This window comes from Populus euphratica, unplaced genomic scaffold (genome assembly GCF_000495115.2).
Source record: "Populus euphratica unplaced genomic scaffold, PopEup_1.0 scaffold506.1, whole genome shotgun sequence".
Taxonomy (NCBI): Eukaryota; Viridiplantae; Streptophyta; class Magnoliopsida; order Malpighiales; family Salicaceae; genus Populus; species Populus euphratica.
Window position 1 is genome coordinate 115264 of NW_011500385.1, and position 18202 is coordinate 133465.

General features: G+C 30.6%; 1 protein-coding gene across 1 annotated transcript; it reads right to left on the minus strand.

Moving 5' to 3' along the window:
* Positions 1–7242: 7242 nt before the first annotated feature.
* Positions 7243–8791, minus strand: LOC105114276 (DAG protein, chloroplastic-like). Its single transcript, XM_011010781.1, has 4 exons — positions 8375–8791; positions 8191–8288; positions 7931–7996; positions 7243–7827 (listed from the first exon to the last, which is right to left on the minus strand). Exons 1-4 carry the CDS (start codon positions 8722–8724, stop codon positions 7556–7558), a joined length of 786 nt encoding a protein of 261 aa, XP_011009083.1. The 5' UTR covers positions 8725–8791; the 3' UTR covers positions 7243–7555.
* Positions 8792–18202: the final 9411 nt, after the last annotated feature.

Sequence of the window (18202 nt, forward strand, 5' to 3'; positions counted from 1 at the left end):
CTCATTCTAACTGACAACATTGAAAGGTATATGAACAACTTTTTAAATAGAGCTATTGCAATTGAAAGAGAAATAAGAAGCGATATAAATGCGTTTGAGACAAATACATTGGTTAAGGAAATGGGTTGGAGTAGCATTTATACCATGAAAAAAACCCAGATACCCTACTCTTATGAGGATGTTCTATGCTAATATTAGAATAACCATATAGCCTAGAATTATAAATAGCCTTCAATATAAATCAATAGAGTTTAATTGTATTAGTAATGAAGGGCCTCATGTCTTTGAGATGAGGATTATCCCTACCATTGAGGGATTTATGTATGATAATATCATGATAATGCATACCAATAGACATGATTTTGCATTAGTTGCAAAAACCACAAGTCAAGACTTTATGTTAAGACCTAAATTGCTATACAGGATCACAACACAAAATATCTTGCTAAAAAATAAGCATTGTGATGAGGTTACCTTCATGGACTTGTGCTTTATTGATTGTTTGATTATGAGAAGGCCTATTAATTTGCCATACATAATGATAAAAAACTTGGTTATGGAAAACGACTAAAAATAAAAGTTCTTAACGTATAGTTAATGTCTATCTGACACTTTGATATTGAGTTAATGCATATAGATAAAACACTATATTCTAAATATTTCAAGATAGATTATAGAACCTTTACTAAGATAAAATTTGTATTAAATAGGGAAGGTGCTTAGGTTCTTAAAAACCAAGTTGAAACTCATGATGAAAAAAAAACATGATGAGGAAGAAGAACAACATATCAACAGTGATTATAAGTTTGTTGATATACTTGTGACACCACTTACAGCTTCCTCCTCTGAAGATGTTGGTACAAACTTTTAGAGATTAATGATAGAAGGTTGGATAAAGCATAATGAGGATGAGGTGCATCATATTCGAGAGGATGTGCACAATATTAAGGATATGATGACTAGTTTTCTCCCTCTCTCTATTCATCACCCTAGACGATTGTACCACAATCATTTAATGTTTTCACATTTTTAATTTTTTTTATTCTATGTTTGTAGTAGTTTTCTTTCCTTATTGCAATTAATATTATTGTTTGAACATTATCCAATGGTTTTATGTCTTATTTCTTTATGATTGTTATACCCTATATGCTTTTTGTTAATAACAAATAGGGAGAGAATTAGGGATAAAATTGAAGAATAGATATAAAACATGATTACATGATTAAGGAGGAGATGAATTTATATCTATAGATTGTTTTTTAATTAAAGTTTTTAACAGACTATTGCAAAATATTGGGGGAGATTAGTATTTTTATATCTATATATATACATTAATTGTCATCATAAAAAAAGAGAAATTATTGAGCTTTAGGTCACATATTAATATTTGATGTATTTTAATGATAACAATTAAATGAAATTGAGCTAATAATATGCTTGATTGAGAATAAGTTTAAATAAATTTATATGAAGATCATCAAAAAGCATGAATAATTAAATGAAGAAATCAATTAACAAGTTCAAGATGCAAGTAAGTGGAGACTTAGTTCTTAAGAACTCATTTTATTGCAAATTATATAAATCTTTATATCTAACATGATAGCATAAATTAAAATGAATTTACACACTTTATATTGCATGCATTATAAGATTGATATGTATGCAGTCAATTTAAGATTCACCAAGCATAAACTGCTAAAACTAGATTTTAAATTGAACTAGTGGATCGCTTAGGTATGCTAAGTGAAATGGTCGACCACTTGTTCATCAAGGATGAACACCCATGAATTTGTAGGAACCAATCAATTGATTAAGTTGACTAATCTGAACCGATCGACCATTTTTTCTGTTAGAGAATAGTAACGACTATAAAATAGTTAGTTTTTGCTAGAAACACACACATATAGTTTGTCTAATTGCATAATTAAATATATAAATTGAATATATGTATATATATATATATATCATATCATATAAAATCTATTTTAAGAGAAAAAACCTCAAATCATCAATCCTAAAACATTTTCATATATGTGCGTTAAAACCTTCACATTCTTGCATAAGAGTATAAATTTTCACTCTTACTTTCACTACACTTAAATACCTTCATACATTTTAAGTGCTATTGAGTAAGCTATAGAGATATAAGCTTCAATTATATTATTTACTCTTCGAGAGAGTTGTTACATTTCAAACAAATTATAATCTTTCAAGAGTTAAAGTGAAAAACTTTGTCATTGATGAGGTACATCACCGAGGTAAAAAATCTTGAAGAAGGTATTTCTTTAAGTGATTAAAAAGGGCTTAATGAGATTCATTAAGAACATTGTAATCTTTGGCTTGGATTAGTAAAGAATAACTTGAGACCGGTTTGGTGCTTAAGATATGGATGTAGGCTTGCCGAACCATGTTAAAAACCAAGTTAGAAATTTCTATCCCTATACTCTTTACTTTAAGCACTTTAGTTATATTTTTTATAAACCCTTAAATATAATAATCTCATCTTGATTTAGTAAAATGAAATAAAATACAAAGGATAGGGAGAAATAATTAAATTGAACAAATAAATTGGGTTAATAGAGAAGTTATTTAATGAGAGGGGTGAAATTGAAAACAATAATAAAGGAGTAAGGAGTTAGTAAAGAGAAAGAGAAGTAGAGGGGGTTAATGGATTGATAAAAAGAATGGTAGGGTCAACATGAAAATAGAAGTAAATATAGGGGGGAAGATGCAAATAAAAAAAGAACATAATTATTAATAACAAGAAATCTCTAGAAATCCCTAGAGAAATGGCCAACCAAGGAGAGGAAGAAAAAGGAGAAAAGAAAAATTGAGAGGAAACCTTGTAAATTCATCCTTTGATTCCAAAAGAGAGTGAGAGTAAGTGAACTAAGAGTGTTTCATATAAGATTTAGGAAGAAAACTTAAAAAAAAAAAATTTACTAGTGGGAAAGAAAGGGTTAGAAGGAGGAAATAAATAGAAGAGAAAAAGGGGTTGTAAGATTTAGAAAGAAAACTTAGAAAAACATTACTAATGGGAAAAGAAGGGTTATAAGGAGGAAGGAAAGAGAAGAGAAAATGAGGTTGTTCTAAATCTCTTGACTCATTTTTTATAATAAAATGTGACAAGATCTCTTATTAAGTTGATTTTTTTGGTGTTTTTCTTGAAAAATTGATATTTTTGAATGCCTTAGTATAGGTTTAAGAAGTTTGTTATATAATGATAGGTGAATGAAATGATGAAAAAACAATGCATGGGAAATGAATTTATACTCGTTGAACTTAGAAATTAAAACTGGACAGGTTGTCTCTCATCCTCTTTGTTAAGATTTGGACCCTAAATGACAAAATTTGAGATGCTTATCTTCATGAAAGTTGTAAACCCATGTTATAGCATTCCAAAGAAACAAACCATGCATAAAACCAAGTTTTGTAGCTCCAATAATACTCAAAATACTAAATAGTATTCAGACATTAACAGTTTAATTTTTTAGACAGTAACAGTTGGATAGTAACGGTCCACTGTTTATTGATGAACAATTTTCATTGTTTTGGGGACAGAAATAGGTTTTCTTTCCTACATGAAACTTGTAACCTTATGTCTTACCTTTTCCAACGAGATCAATCTTGCCTGAAATGAAGTTCTATAACTCCAGATATAGTTAAAAATCTAAGAAGAGATCACACAGTAACAATTCAATTTTTTATACAGTAACAGTTGGACAGTAACAATCCAATGTTCGTTGATGAACAATTTTGATTATTTTGGGAGCAAAACTGGGTTATCCTTCCTATATAGAATTTATAACCTCGTGTCTTAACTTCCCAACAAGATCATTCTCGTTTGAAATGAAGTTATATAACTCTAGATATAGTTAAAAATATGAGAAGATGTTAGACAATAACAATTCAATTTTTTAGACTGTAACAGTTCACCGTTCGTTGATGAGCAATTTTGACTATTTTGGAGGCAGAATTGAGTTATCCTTTCTATATAAAATTTATAGCCTTGTGTTTTAGCTTTCTAACGAGATCAATCTCGCTTGAAATAGAGTTTTATAACTCCAGATATAGTTAAAAATTTAAGGAGATGTCAGATAATAACAGTTCAATTTTTTAGACAGTAACACAGTAATAGTCCAACATTCGTTGATGAACAATTTTGACTGTCTTGGGGACAAAATTAAATCAGAACTGGGTTATCATTTCTAAATAGAATTTGAAGCCTCGTGTCTTAATTTTCCAACAAGATCAATTTCGCATGTGCTAACATGTCCATAAGGTGCAACCTTATTATTTTTTTTTGGGCTTACTATTTTTTTTAGGGTTTACTTGGGATAAGCTTGCCAAGAGAAATAGATTAAATTACAACATAGTTATATTTCTATTAACCTTTGTTCCTCTTAGATTTATTTTTTTGTATCCTTTATTATTGGTAAGAGAGTGTTTTAATTAGTTAATGCATCTAATGTACATGTGATATGATCATCGTAGGCAATAATCAATAATCTTGCTAATAGAGTAGGAAATTTGAATTAAATTGACATACTAATCTAAAAGAGTTCCATTATGCTTTTTATTATTCATGGTAATTGGCCAGATACATTTATTATCTGACATCTGTTAGCATCGAAGGATAAGTGTTGTTGTCTTCTCCGTTTTTCTGATTTGCCATGCATCTGTATTGAGCTTCATGAGCATTCTCTCATTCTTTTCGTTTTTCTGATTTGCCATGCATCTGCATTGAGCTTCATGAGCATTCTCTCATTCTTCTAGAAAGGAAAATGGATGATTTTGTCATGTTGAATTGCAAGCACGCATACATACTTGCTGTTTTAGCAAAATTGTTCAGCTGTTCTTTATTGAAATAAATTAATGTAATGGTTCAAGATTCTCATGCAGAATTCATCACTTGAAAGTCTTTAGCAGAGTAATGAAGCAATTCCTAAATACGGCACAAAAAATCTAAAAAATATTAATTGTATCTTACCTTCTTTTCTATGACTTCTTAGAGAAACTCAAGAGCAGTATCTTCTCCATCACTGTCCCAGATTAGTCACTGTGAACAAACTATTCTAGCATAACAATTGCATATTACACTTGAGTCTTAAAGTGAAGAAGATGCAGCCAACCATTTGGAATGATTGTTCGAACAGATAGGACCACATCCTATGTTATTGGTCCTTGATGGTCTCTGACCCAGATCATAATATCTTCTTCACGGGCTCAAGTTTTGAATAGAAGATTACAAGGTTTTAGTGACATTAAGAAATGAATTTTCAAGTTATAATTGGATCCACTTGTAGATTGAAACCATTGAATTTTTCGTATGTCATGACATTTTTTTCACAAGTTGGCATTACCACCGGATGAGCAGTCATATACTCTAGATTAACATATTTTAAAAGAGACAAACATGCTTATTTGATCAATTTGTATCTGGTATTTCACCATCAGCACTAGGCATGCATGCATACAAATTAGTGGACAAATAATTTCTTTGTTCACGAGTTGACTTGTTTTTTGCTTGATTATCAAGGCTATATATATATATTATTAATGTAGGTGTTCAGACCAACTTACTTGTATCTCGATTAATTTTACGGGTTTTGAAGTTAACAATTATACAAGTTTCTAATGGTCATCATATTAATAACCATAAGATATGAATCTGAGACTACAAGGCTCTTAATCCCAAGCTCTTATCATTGAACCATCACTAGATGGTTATCAAGGCTATATTTTTTCTTTGAGAAGTGGTGGACAAATTGTAAGTGTTTTTATTCTCACTTTTTCTCCAACTGAATGAGGAGATGTAGATAGTAATGTATTTCAATTTCACAGAGAAAATCCTTGCAGTAGACAGTTACCACCTCTATTATGTGTCATCTTCATTTATGCAATTTAACCCTAATTTTGTCATGATTCCTAATATTACTTTATCAAAATGCGAACAACGTATCTAATTTTAGACCTAGAACTAGAATTCTAATATATCATTTTATGTGAACGTGTTGAGTAATGTAGTCTTAAGTAATATATAAATACACAACCATAATTAATACATCATTTTTTTGGTTTGTGTTAAAAAAAGAAGAAGTTATAATTAAGACATGCGCAAAAATCATTATCTTAACCACCTGACCTTCCAAAGTTAGAGGCCTTATCGGTGATTTTCTATAACGTGTCAAGAATTTGTTTCACAATTGCCTTGGTGAGAATTGTATATTGTGTCTATTTAATCTTGAATATTTTCGTAAAAATATTATATAAAATTAGAATGGATCAAAATTATTTTACCATTATACAAAAATTGTTTCACAAGGTATGAATTCAATACATACATACATACATACATATATATATATATATATATATATATATATTAAACAAAAATGCCCCTCACTACCAATGAATTTGAATAATATAGCAAAAAATAACCCACTAGATTCGCCCAAAAATCAATACTAACACTGTTCAGGGATGGCTTTGCATCCTTGACGCCAGTAATGGAATTATACTCATTGAAGTCTTTTCTTTCAACTTTCAGCACATTCACGCTCCTTGAGCACCACAGACCTTTTTTTTTTTTTTTTAACACAATGCCGAGATGCTACAAGGAGGCCGGTACTTGAACACCGCAAATACTCGTACAAACACCCTGAAAATATTACAAATTAACACTACAAAGATCCAAATCAAATATATCACTGGTAAGATCACATATAATCGTGTTTAGCAATTCGGCGAACTCCTGTTTTAGATCCGGCCTAGAAAAATTAGAGATTACACCATGGAATCCAGGTGAGCGACATGCAAAATTTGAAGAGTATATATATTCAACCACATCTTGGATGAACACTCACCAATGAATAAAATGATTAACATCCTAATTTTATAACACCAACGCTGTGTTTGATTACTGTCCTGTCCAAGACTAAAGATACATAAGCAACAAAAACATGTTTAGTCGGACGGACAAGAACCGAGATAAAATAAATGTCTCTCAAATAGTTTTGGATTGATTTCTGTCACCGTCTCTGTCTTTTCAGTCTCAACACAGTAATCAAGCGCCACTCAAATTACCAATGACAACTCTGAATAGGTTAAAAGAAAGTACGAGTAACAATAACTCAGCCATATCTCTTATTGCAACACTCTACTCCAACACCAGCAAACACACATGCATTCTTATTAGATTGCAGAACTTTACTTCAACACCAGCAAACTTAAATGCAAAGATTAACCATGGCAATAGGGAAGAAGACAAGAAAAGGTAAGTTCAAAGAGAAGACAGATATGACCAAGAAAACATGAGTCTGAACCATCTCACAGTCTAGATGTTTTAAATGTTCACAAGAAAGCACCCATGAAACGTACACTCATTTCCTTTCTCCAAATAGAAAAGATTCTAGACAAAATGCATAAATTTATCAATTATGGATAGTGCAAGACCCATGTCATTCCACACCAAATACAAAAAAAGGACATCAACATTGAGTAAAATCCTAAGTTTCACAGTGAATTCTTGGGCTATGAACATTATAAATTCTTACTACGTGCTCTGGTTAAACTGCCCTTGATTCATAGAGAACTCTCCTCCACCACCCTGGGTGGAATTCTGGACATTATCCGATGCGGGTTGCTTTACAGGTGATCTCGGATCTTGACTCCAATTCTGTCTTTGCACTGTTTCTCTCCTCTCAACCTGCATTGTTTCACGGCGCCTATCATACCGAGGTCGAGGCCTGTTCCTAGTCTGCTGCTGCCTTTCATTGTACCTATATTGGGGCCTATGGATGACCTTCCCATCCTCGTACAAATCCCCTAATAACACAACACCAACAAGAAAAAAAAAAAAAATCATAATTCACAGAAACCATAAAAAAGGAGAAAAACTTAACTTCCTATCATTATAAAAAAAACCCACCTCCATAATCTTTGTTAGGAACATCAAGATACGAGTCTGGCAAAACCCAAAGCACTCCAGGCAACGCTATTAAACCAGATAAACAAAATTACCACAAGGAAAATTAGAGCCAATTCCTTCAAAAACCCATAGCTAAACTTTTCTTTTTCTAAAAAAAAAAAAACCCTTAAACCCTATTAATCAAAAACCCATTTTCATTTAAGAGAAAAACCTTAAACCCTATGAATAAAAAACCCAAATTCATAAAAGAAAAACAATACCTTTAACTTTATAAGAAAGCTCTTCAGATATCAAAGCACCAAACCCAGTATACGTCGTCGTAGAAACGGAATAAATACTCTTCTTTGCTTCCTCCTCGCTATCAAAAAACACCCATAAACAAAAAAAAAAGGTTTCCTTTACACGAAGAAGAAGAAGAAGAAGAAGAAGAAGAAGAAGCATTACCTGCCCAAAACAGAAGAAAGGGTTTTGACATAAGCGTTAATCATTTCTTCTTCTGTGGGTTTGGGGTCATTTGGAAACTCCATGACAATAAGCCAGTGATTATAATCACAGCCATCGAGAAGAATCGTTTCTTTTGGCGGCCGATTTGTCCAGTTTGGTGACGGGTCGTTTAATGGAGAGTAGCCCGACCCGGTTGTTTTGGGTCGGGTCAGGGTTTTGACTGAGTCCGGGATAAGTGGGGTTTGGATTTTGTTGAAGAGAGCAGGAGAGAAGCGAGTGCGTGAAGAAGAAGAAGAGAGAGCTCGGGTTAGGAGCGTTGCTAAGTTACGCCTGGCGGTGATATACGCCATTGCTGCTTGACAACTCTGTTTTGAAAATGGTTACGATCGATTTTGGGGTTTTATTGGCATCGCCAAATTGCAACTGATTTTATTTAAACTTGAATGTGACAAAAACTATATGTAATTACCAAAACCACCCTTATATATATATATATATATAATTATTGTGATCAAAACAGTAAACACTTCAAAGCTGACGTAGGTTTACCTTCGTATTATTCTTTTAAAAATCTTTAAAATAAAATAATGTGTACATAAAGATTTTATAAAAACTAGTTTTTTAAGTGTAGTAAATCAAATGAGTTAGTATTTGATTTATTTTCATATTATTTTTAAATATTAAATTTTATTTAAAATTCAATCCTTAATACTTAAAATATTTACTAAAATAAAATTTCATTAAAACTTTTAAATTAAATTCGATTCAAGTAGTTTTAAATATATTGCTCAAAATTGATGGAGGTAAATACGTATAATATGACATAAAGTTTTGAACAGCCTACCATTAGCCAATCATGTAAAAAGTCTAGTATATTAATTTATGGATTAGTTAAACAAAACTAAATTCAAGTAGAGATATGTTGTGCCTAGCAAACAATATGATAAAAAATATCAATACTAAAATTTTTTATTTAATATTTGATTAAACTTGAATTTTATCAAATGATTCCATAGATTTTACTCGGGGGAGGGTACTTGTTCGTAACTAGCTAGTTGTACTCTAGAAGATCCTTAAATTAGATTTATAAGATATTATTTGAGTCAATTTTATTATTTTTTAATATTTTTTTTGGATATTTAGCTTAATTTAAAATTTTACTTCTAACTTTTTTATTTCTTTTAGGATTATGGTTTTTCTTCCTTGTATAGGTTAATTTTTAGTATATTTAAAAAGATGTAAATCTTTTAAAAAAGGTAAACTATACTAAATAATTTTTTTTTTCAATAATACGGTATGAAATCAACCAATTCTATCTTTTTTATTATTGAAGTTTTCTTAAGTTGTTTTAATATGCATCAAAACTATTTTCGTATCTATCCGGTTTCAAAGCAAAATTTATTTTGTAAAAAAAAATACAAATACTTAATTCCCACTTAATATTTTTAATCTATTTATATTATTTTTTATATAAAAAATAAACATTTATATGTCAGACGGATAAAAAATAATAATTGTTTATATATAAATTGGAAAAGAAAAATTAAGATCAATCATGGATAACAATATTGATCTGCTAGAGACAAGAGGAACTAGAAAGCAAATGACTATACGTCTAGAAGCTATGATTGATCAAATAAGAGCAATTCATCACAGGAGTTTAAATTCACATAAATGAATGTATAGATAGTATAATTTTATTCACAATAAGAGTTCTCAATGAGATAAAACTAATCATAGTTACATCTTAGTCTTGGATTCACGTGGAGATCTATAAAAAAGAAGTTTCGTCTATACTAGTATTCAATATGCTTTTTTTTTTTTTATATATATATCTAATATATATTACCTGTGCCGGAATAGAATTATATGTCTAGGATTCAAATACTATACCAATATAAATATAGATTATCTTATAGCTAGAAATTATGGCTAGCCCTTTATATGTAATTTTATCCTTTCAATTTATTGTTGTTTTTTTTATTTACAATTTTATTTACACCTTTCATATTTTTCTTGATTTATTTACTTTTTTTTTATTTAAATTTATATTTTTTTATGCATCTATTCTTGTATTATCGTGTAAGTTACTTGGAATATAATTTTTTTTTAAGTTTTAAATTTAAAAACAAATTCAAAAGTTTTGAACAGTCTACCATTAGTGAATCATGTAAAAAGTCTAGTATATTAATTTATAAATTAGTTAAACAAAACTAAATTCAAGTAGAGATATGGTTGTGCCTAACAAACAACATGACAAAAATGTCAATCCTAAAATTTTTTATTTAACATTTGATTAAACTTGAACTTTATCAAATGATTCCATAAATTTTACTCGGGGGAGGGTACTTGATCGTAACTAGCTAGTTGTACTCTAGAAGATCCTTAAATTAGATTTATAAGATATTATTTGAGTCAATTTTATTATTTTTTAATATTTTTTTTGGATATTTAGCTTAATTTAAAATTTTACTTCTAACTTTTTTATTTCTTTTAGGATTATGGTTTTTCTTCCTTGTATAGGTTAATTTTTAGTATATTTAAAAAGATGTAAATCTTTTAAAAAAGGTAAACTATACTAAATAATTTTTTTTTTCAATAATACGGTATGAAATCAACCAATTCTATCTTTTTTATTATTGAAGTTTTCTTAAGTTGTTTTAATATGCATCAAAACTATTTTCGTATCTATCCGGTTTCAAAGCAAAATTTATTTTGTAAAAAAAAAATACAAATACTTAACTCCCACTTAATATTTTTAATCTATTTAGGTTTTATGAATTATACACACATGTATATTATTTTTTATATAAAAAATAAATATTTATATGTCAGATGGATAAAAAATAATAATTGTTTATATATAAATTGGAAAAGAAAAACTAAGATCAATCATGAATAACAATATTGATCTGCTAGAGACAAGAATTTTTTATTTAATTTTTTATTTTTTCTGCATCTATTCTTGTATTACCGTGTAAGTTACTTGGAATATTTTTTTTTAAGTTTTAAATTTAAAAACATTCTCAATAATTTGATTTTTACAAGGTTCCTAGTTATCTCTATTTAGGATTTAGTTCCTAATTATATTTTTTTATTTAAGAAAAGAAATAAAAAAATTATAATTTAATTAATAAGAAAATTGAGGATTCGTGTGTGGAAAGGACAATAAGATTAATAGTAAAGATAATGTATCATTATTGGTAATAAAAAGAGTGCAATGCTAGTTAAAGGTGTATTTGTAAACGCAATGCAAACTGTGTTTTAAAATATTTTAAATTTTTTCATTTAAAATATAAATTGTTTTATGTTTTTAGATGATTTTGATGAATTGATGTTAAAAATAATTTTTAAAAAATAAAAATATTATATTTTAATGTATTTCTAAACAAAAGATATTTTAAATAGCTATCACTACTATAATTCCAAACAAATCTTAAATACACTGTTAATAATAATAAGGTGGCACTGTTTATAATTTATCAGCTACGATGGTGATAAAGATGATATTTCCTTAACTTTGAAATCAGTTTGCATGTCATGTTCTAGCTGTATTGTAATTAAAGAAATAGTAATTTTTATTTTTTGTTTTCCTTTGTATTATCTTTTCTATAATAACTTTTATTATCAGTTATTTAGTTACTAAATAACTAACAACTATTTTTCTACAAAACTATCAATGATTATACAAAAAAAAATGTTCTACCTGTACTAACCCAATAGTAGAATACCCGATTGTTCATTGTTTCATAGTCCTGTTGGGGAAATTGGAGGTGGATAATTGGTAAAGTCATCGTTAATGTTTGTTCAAGGCCGAAGAATGTTATAATTCTCAATACTTGTATAGATGATTGAGAAGAGTATGGAATTCATAGTCCTTCGAGAGGACATTAATTTGGATCTATGTAATATGAATGGCAATATGAATGGTGGTCTAGTGTCCTTGTTATGTATAGGTTGATGAATTGAGGTTTGTTGATATTTTGAAGTTTATGTTATATTATAATTTTAAAATTTAATTTGGTATCAACCTAATGTTTTTTTAATTAAAATAGTATTATTTTAATTTTTTTTTAAATTTAACTAATTAATGATTAAATTTTAACAAAGTCATCAAAGCTATATAAGTTTTTAATTAGATTAAGTTCAATCTAAATCAATTCAGATACAATTAAATCCCAAGTTGGCTCATCCATGCATCAAAGAGGTATACTGCAAATGAAAAATTTAGAGGCACCCATATGCAAAACAAGGGTGCTCGTATTCTCACTAATCGATTATCATACATGAATGAAATGCATAAGATTTTAGTTTTGGATGACAACTCCACGCAAATGAATTACCCCAAGTTCATGAATGTTTTTCTCTTTTTAATATTTGGATTAAATGGATCAGAGAATAATATAAGTTATATATTTAATTTCACCTCATAATTTAAGCTTTTGGGTTAAGATAGTTCTTTAATATAGTATCAGAGTCTTGATGGCCAAGCAGTCACGAGTTCGAATCTTATCATTTCTATTTATTTGATAAAAATCAAGTATAAAGTAATATAAATCTATGCAAGTTTTAAGTTCAAAGAACTTGAAGGGATATGTTAAAAAATAATATAAATTATATTCTAAGATTTCATTTAATAATTTAAATTATTTAATTGAGATAATCCTTTAATAAAATAAACAGGTTTATGTTGCATAGAAGGCAGCCTTCCCATCTCTAAATTCCTACTCGCTCCTCCCAAGAACTAAACCTGAAACATAGAAGCAAAAATCTCATGTCTTAGCATTTGGGGTGCTTTGTTATGGACACATTCATGATCGAGGCCCGAAGTTTCCTTTCTCGTAGTGATATGGTGATTGTTTTTGTGGTTTTTTTTCTTGAAATATATAAAAATTATAAATTTATGTTTTTCTTAAACTCAAGATGTTTTATAATTTGAGATCGAATCCACAAAAACTTTTCATAATTAACCAAATAATTTTGAAGTTACGGCGGAAATAAAAGTATCTCCAATTGCAAAAATACAAGTAGCCTTAATCATGTTTAGTGAGATTATAAATCAAGTGACGTAAGGATTTAGTTCTATAATCTAACACACAAAAAAATATAGGGACTAATTTTATTTTGGCCGATAGTTTAATTTAACCATGTAACCATTTTACAATCAAACAAAAGAATTTAAGGAAGCTTTCTATATATTCCATTGTATCATCATCACATCATAGCTTCTATAATTACATAAAAAAAAAAAAAAGGATCGTCATTCATGAATGGCAACTCTCAGCAACTAGCGGGGCACCTCGCCTAGTTCGGATACTGATACAACTGATTAATGCAAGCAAAAAAAGGTCATCTTCTCTATCGTAAGCAGGAAGAAACAGATTTCCAACTATCGGCAAGGTGATGGAAGCCAGCGTAATTTGATTTTGCATTGGTGCACACAGAGCTGATTTCATGACTGTGCTCTTTTTCTCCAACGTAGTTCAAATTGATGTTTGACAAGCAAACTCTTTCACAGGGAACAGTCTGGCTGCACTAAATGTTTACTCCAACAACTGAGCTGGATGTTCCTCTAACGTTCTGGTATCGAACATTACTGAGCATTACCCTTGATGCATGCAAAGAGAATTGAAGAAGGCAAATTCAGATTAAACTCATATACTCTAGTACTCCAACTCATGATCGAAGGAGGAAAGCAGCTTGTTAAAAGGGTTGATATCATAGTAAAAGAAAACGAACCGAATCTTTGTTTCCATAGGATTGATCAATAATAACGGGGTTTTTTTCTTTTAACTCTGTCCTGGAAAAGTATGCCTGAAGCTTGGCTTGGAGTGATCCTGCATATGTTTTTATTCTGATTCCATTGTCCGTGTTATTCAATGTATGTGTTGTTTTTCACAGTGATTCCTCTCACATCCTCCTAATCCTGGTACTTTCCAACCCTACCAATACTGTTATATATGGTGTAACAAACCAAAGGAGAAAGTAAATGATGAAGAGAACTTTTACACAAAGGGTTTGAGAAGCTTATTTGCATTCAGCTCAAAGAATAATAGTCATGTACAGTATTGCTTATATACCATTAATCTTAATAAACTATTTTGTCTCTTATGATGGAGGGGCCCTTAACTAATTAATCAAAACAGAATTCATTTGGTTGCATCACGTTTGTGCTGCTGGTGTGGTGCTGGTAATCTGTTTATTTGATGCTTGATTTACGCTGCATGGCACGCTGTTGATGATGTTTGTTGCTGCTGTTACTCTGCTGGTGTGATGCTGGCCATGCTCTTTATTTGTTGCGTTAGTGGACGCTGCAGGGCACTCTGCTGATGTGATCTCTAATATCCCCCCACAAGATGGAGAATAGAGATTAACTATTCCCATGTTGGACAGATGCTAGTGTAGAGTAGAAGAAGGGAGAGCTTTTGTAAAAATGTCTGCGAGCTGTTTGTGAGAAGCAACATAAGCAGTGGTGATTAGTACTTAAAAGTGTATTTTTATCATGGTTTTATATCATCATTTTGCACTTGAAGTATCAATAACTCCTTAACCAAAGCATGTTTTATAATAATATATCAAATAATATAAGATACCTTTAATTTGTCGTAAATGTTCATTTTAAATGCAGGCCTATCACATAAATGAAAGGATTGATTGATGACTTGAAGAACTTAAATTGCAAGGATAAAGAGATGGCCAAACTTAGAAAAGAGATGTCGGTGCAATCCAAACCGGAACACTGTTCGGTAAATGGGTCATATCTGGAGCTATATATCTCAGATTTAGGTCCAATTTATATGGATGGAAAGGTAAGACATAGGCCTACAACTTTCATATGGAGCCCAAGATCTAAAAAGGCCATTATCAAGTCCAAATAGTAGCAACAACAAAGAAGCCCGAATCTGTCTTCCAGCCCGAGCACTGTTCGGTATTTTGGCCATATCTGGAGTTCTAGAAGTCCAAATGAGCTGAAGTTTTTACACAAGAAAGCTGAGACAATTGCCTACAACTTTCATGTTTGCAACTGGCTCCAGTTTTGACGTTATCAATGACGTTTTGGGCAGACAAGAGAAGATAAAGATTGTCACCAAGTCAAAAGTTGGCCACCCACTTATCAATTAGTCATCAAATCAATAGTTCCCATTTTTGGCCTATAAAAGGAGGCATTTGCCATGCATTTAGGCATCTTGGTGTTCAGATCAAGATCATGCTCTTCCTTTCTCTCTTTGTATTTTTTATGCTTTGTTTTCATTAATATTAAGTTTATGCCTTTCATTTCCTTTCCTTTACTTAGTTAACTTTTATGTTCTTATTTTGTTTATCTATTTTGCTTTCTTTCATTATGTCTAGCTAAGTTAATTATGTCAAGGTGAAAAGGTTACACTAATGGTGTAAGAATAAGTATAATGTAAACTTAATATGGACTTTAATGTTTGATACTAACATGTTTTATATTTGTTATCTTGTTCACTCTTTAATACTTTGCTTGTTAAATAACTAATCTTGATTTATGTTGTATAACACTTGGTACAACAAATGCTTGGCACTTTCATAGCCCATAATGTATGGTATAACCGACACCTGAGCTATGAAAGGAACTTGATTTATTGTTAACATAAGTTATAATCATGAATGCTTGACGAGATTTACAAGTATTAGCATTAATTGAATAAGATGACTAATGTAATCATGTTAACAATATATAATCTGATTGGAACCTCCTTTGTGTGTGGTTTCCAATTCAATAATAAGAGTTTATACTATACTTGTTTGATATACCATTAGTGGAACCTCTAACCTTGACATTTGTTATTATCATTGTTTAATCGTTACATTAATATTCCATCTCAAAGTTCTCATCTTCTTCTTCTTCTTCTCCTTCTTTTTCTTTATTATTATTATTATTATTATTATTATTTATAATTGTTGTTTATAATTTGTACAATTAACCTCCCTATGGTTCGACCCCGGTCTTGCCGGGTTATTTATTACTTCGACACTCCTGCACTTGGGAGAAGAAATCAATCTTTTCGTCGTGTCAAGTGGTGATGAGGCTGGCTTGTATTTTGTCACGAATGAGATGGCAGTCTAATTCAATATGCTTTGTCCGTTCGTGAAAGACTGGATTGGCAGCAATGTGAAGAGCAGCTTGATTATCACAATAAAGTTGAGCAGCTTGAGGATGAGAAAGATAGAGGTCCTGAAGGAGATATCGCAACCAAGTTAATTCTGAGCAAGTGGAAGCCATAGAGCGGTATTCGGCCTCAACTGATGAGCGGGAGACAACAGATTGTTTCTTGGATTTCCAAGAAATGAGAGAGTCTCCAAGAAATATGCAATAACCTGTGATTGATCTTCTAGTGTCAGGGCAGGAAGCCCAATCAGAGTCACATAATGCTTTGAGTTGAATCTGTGCAGAAGAAGGCAATAAAATACCTTGTCTAGGTGCAGATTTAATATATCAAAGAATACGATAAGCTGTTGCGAGATGTATGCTAGTAGGTTGACACGACGAAAAGATTGATGTCTTTTCTCAAGTGCAGGAGTGTCGAAGTAATAAATAACCCGGCAAGACCGGGGTCGAACCATAGGGAGGTTAATTGTACAAATTATAAATGGAATATTAATGTAACGATTAAACAATGATAATAACAAATGTCAAGGTTAGAGGTTCCACTAATGGTATATCAAACAAGTATAGTATAAACTCTTATTATTGAATTGGAAACCACACACAAAGGAGGTTCCAATCAGATTATATATTGTTAACATGATTACATTAGTCATCTTATTCAATTAATGCTAATACTTGTAAATCTCGTCAAGCATTCATGATTATAACTTATGTTAACAACAAATCAAGTTCCTTTCATAGCTCAGGTGTCGGTTATACCATACATTATGGGCTATGAAAGTGCCAAGCATTTGTTGTACCAAGTGTTATACAACATAAATCAAGATTAGTCATTTAACAAGCAAAGTATTAAAGAGTGAACAAGATAGCAAATATAAAACATGTTAGTATCAAACATTAAAGTCCATATTAAGTTTACATTATACTTATTCTTACACCATTAGTGTAACCTTTTCACCTTGACATAATTAACTTAGCTAGACATAATGAAAGAAAGCAAAATAGATAAACAAAATAAGAACATAAAAGTTAACTAAGTAAAGGAAAGGAAATGAAAGGCATAAACTTAATATTAATGAAAACAAAGCATAAAAAATACAAAGAGAGAAAGGAAGAGCATGATCTTGATCTGAACACCAAGATGCCTAAATGCATGGCAAATGCCTCCTTTTATAGGCCAAAAATGGGAACTATTGATTTGATGACTAATTGATAAGTGGGTGACCAACTTTTGACTTGGTGACAATCCTTATCTTCTCTTGTCTGCCCAAAACGTCATTGATAACGTCAAAACTGGAGCCAGTTGCAAACATGAAAGTTGTAGGCAATTGTCTCAGCTTTCTTGTGTAAAAACTTCAGCTCATTTGGACTTCTAGAACTCCAGATATGGCCAAAATACCGAACAGTGCTCGGGCTGGAAGACAGATTCGGGCTTCTTTGTTGTTGCTACAATTTGGACTTGATAATGGCCTTTTTAGATCTTGGGCTCCATATGAAAGTTGTAGGCCTATGTCTTACCTTTCCATCCATATAAATTTGACCTAAATCTGAGATATATAGCTCCAGATATGACCCATTTACCGAACAGTGTTCCGGTTTGGATTGCACCGACATCTCTTTTCTAAGTTTGGCCATCTCTTTATCCTTGCAATTTAAGTTCTTCAAGTCATCAATCAATCCTTTCATTTATGTGA

Excerpts from the sequence above, each read along its gene's own strand:
- LOC105114276 (XM_011010781.1), bottom strand. The coding sequence starts at position 8,724 with ATGGCGTATATCACCGCCAGGCGTAACTTAGCAACGCTCCTAACCCGA. Across the intron at positions 7,997-8,190 it reads GCTTTCTTATAAAGTTAAAG|CGTTGCCTGGAGTGCTTTGG; the intron begins GTATTGTTTTTC and ends CTGGTTTAATAG. Across the intron at positions 7,828-7,930 it reads TCCTAACAAAGATTATGGAG|GGGATTTGTACGAGGATGGG; the intron begins GTGGGTTTTTTT and ends TTGTGTTATTAG.